Source organism: Egretta garzetta, unplaced genomic scaffold (assembly GCF_000687185.1).
Source record: "Egretta garzetta isolate BGI_Z169 unplaced genomic scaffold, ASM68718v1 scaffold598, whole genome shotgun sequence".
NCBI classification, from domain to species: domain Eukaryota; kingdom Metazoa; phylum Chordata; class Aves; order Pelecaniformes; family Ardeidae; genus Egretta; species Egretta garzetta.
In genome coordinates, this window is record NW_009260621.1 from 3,067,806 (window position 1) to 3,070,465 (window position 2,660).

General features: G+C 58.2%; 1 protein-coding gene across 1 annotated transcript in view; it reads left to right on the forward strand.

The window, feature by feature from the left end:
• Positions 1 to 1,154: 1,154 nt before the first annotated feature.
• Positions 1,155 to 2,660, forward strand: part of TEDC1 (tubulin epsilon and delta complex 1) — a 79,947-nt gene continuing 78,441 nt past the window's right edge. The window contains exons 1-2 of the mRNA XM_035900767.1: positions 1,155 to 1,307; positions 1,424 to 1,495. Of these exons, the coding sequence (XP_035756660.1) occupies positions 1,155 to 1,307; positions 1,424 to 1,495 (225 nt within the window). The remainder of the gene's footprint in view (positions 1,308 to 1,423; positions 1,496 to 2,660) is intronic.

Consider the following 2,660-nt stretch of genomic DNA (forward strand, 5'->3'; position numbering starts at 1 on the left):
GAGGAGAGGAGAGAGGAGAGGAGCTCAGAGCTCCAGCTGCCCGGAGCTGGCAGTGGAGCGTGGGAAGCACCAATGCATGGCCTAGGGCCTGGCCGGGAGACAGGCTGGCTCCTGCCTGCATCTTCATGGGAATAAAAGCATTAAAAAAAGTAATAAAAATAAAAGAGCAAAGGGGTTGTTTTCTCAGGAGGAGAGCTCACACCTTTCCCTTGGCAGGGCTGGGCTGAGGTGACATCAGGAAGCTGTGCTGCTGCTGGAGTGAGCAGAGATTGCCGTTATTGCATGCAATCTGCATGAGGCAATGGGATGCGGCCGTCATCTCTGACAACAGCCGCAAACAGTGGGGCCCTCTGCGGTGGCAGGTTGCCATGATGCGGGTGCAAACAAGCGTCTTCAGCCCTGGCTGAGTCACCCAGGGGTGGAAATGACCCCAGCTAACATATTGTGCCAAAACCAGACGGCTGCATGGCTGCACAGCATCATGCCAGCCCTAGCGACCAAGAGAGGGCAAAGCCCCATGATCTCTCCCCAGGAGGAGCATCCCTGGCCTCTCAGTACGTGCCCAGACTTCCCCTTCGTGCTGTGGTCCCCAGTCACTGGTCAGCCAGTCATTGCTTGTTTGCATGTCAGTCCCCACGGGACCGGGGCTTGGGACAGGGGAGGTGAGGGTGGCCTGCATGCAGAGGGGTATGGGCTCTGCTGCCAGTGGGGTGGCATTGCTGTTCCTGCTGGGACAGCATACCAGGGGCTGTCACACCATCACCTCCTTTGTCTGTCCACAGCACAAGGTCCATCTCTGCAGCAGGAAACCATCGCCTTCCCATCGGCTTCTCCTACCCTGGGAAAAGTGCTCAGGCAGCTGGCAGAGCAGATAAGTGGGGCCTCGTGTGCCAGGATTGAGGCCCTGCTTTGCCGTGATGTGCCTTGCTGGATTTGCCGCCTGGCGTCTGACTCACCTATGGCTGGGTGCCAACCCCCCACAGCACCAGGCGTCTTGTGTCAGCTGCGCCCACGGGGTTGCATGCCAGAGGAGCCATGGGGACGGGGACCAGGGGATGCTGGCTGGGGGGGCGCCCAGCCTGGCTCCGGGGTGCCACGGGGCTGGTCCGGCCGGCGGGATGGAGAGGCAGCACGGGGGCTCTTGGCGTGCCGGGATGGCGTGCATCCCAGCTGCTGCTCCCGTGCCGGGTGGTGGTGCATTGGCTGGGGGACAGGAGCCCAGCGGGGGAGTGATGGGCAGAACCACCCACCAGTGCGTGCACTGGGTGCTGCAGGAGAGCCCTTGTCTCAGGCAGCTGCCCCAGGGAGTAAAGGCCTAGACAGAAGAATGTGTGTGGGGACAGGGATGGCTTTGAGCAGGGTTTATGGAGTGGTCAAGAAAACACAGGAAATTGGCTCCAGCTGAAGGTCCTCCTGCCCAGAGACTGCAGCCAGGACGGGAAAACAGACAAGCGATGTGTCACGGAGGGACCAGACGGCGTCTGATAGCAGCAAGGTATGGAAAGCTGAGAAGGATGCCAAAGACAGCAGAGGATTATCCAGGTCCGATAAGGCTCTGGGCAACAGAAAAGGACTTTACGGGCTGTTGGGAACCAAAGGCAAGGAACCGAATGGAGATGCCAAACTTGTTAGGAAGGAGAGCGAAGAAGTGAATAGAGATTGCTGAGCTAGAGCTGGATGAGGGATAAAGAAAATGCTTTCCAGGCCATTAGGGAAGAAGGAGGATGTGAGACAGCAGCTGCTAGACAAGATATTTTAAAAATCCTTAAGCCTGGATAACTCACACCCAGGGGTCCTTTCAGGGCTGGCTGGAGCAGCAGCCAGGATCTGTGGGACTGGGAGAGCATTAATGCAGTGCTCGGCCGTGCTCCCCGGCACAGGGGTGGGAGGCAGGCGAGGCAGCAACTGGAGGGAGAGTGCAAACGCAGTTCACGTGAGCGAGCGGCCTTTGTTGAAGGTCTCGTCAGACCAACGCGATTTCTCTCCTCATTGCGAGCAGCCGTTTGGCTGTAAGAGGCCATTCCATGGCTGGAAGGAATTTCACATGTTATTTCAGATACTGGGGGGAAAAAACACGGAAAAGCACCACGCTGGATCCACAGATAGCACATCAAATGGGCTATGAACTGGGCAATTGGCCAAGAAACCATCAGTGGGGGTTTCGAGCAGGTCTTACGTATGGGCACAGGCAGGATCCCCGCTGTGCTGGTGGAGCAGACCAGCGTCCCTGGCATGGAACCGTTGTGGTCCCTCTGTAAGGCCCGTGTCGGGAATCCATGTCTGGGCTGGGTTTTGGCCATGTAAACCCCAGCCAAGAGGTGGACTTTTCATCTCAGTGACTCAGGCGCTCTCCCAAACGGCAGAACCGTTTCTCCCCCGCCGCCTCCCCAAGGGATTAATCCCTGGGATTGCTTCGATTAAGTGCTTCTACGCCTGGGGACCCGAGCTGCCTGCATTACACCCTGTTGGACTGAGAGGAAGGTGGGAAGCCGGGGATTGGAGCCAAGCCCCTGCTGCCAAAACCCTCGCGCTCTCCCGTCGGCCCAGGAACGGTTTCTTGGTCTGACAGCAGCACTGTCGTATTTTTAGAAAAACCGAAGCCGGGGTTTTGCGATGACTCCTTCAGCCAGGAAGGGCGGGGGAAGCTTGCAGGGCTCGCT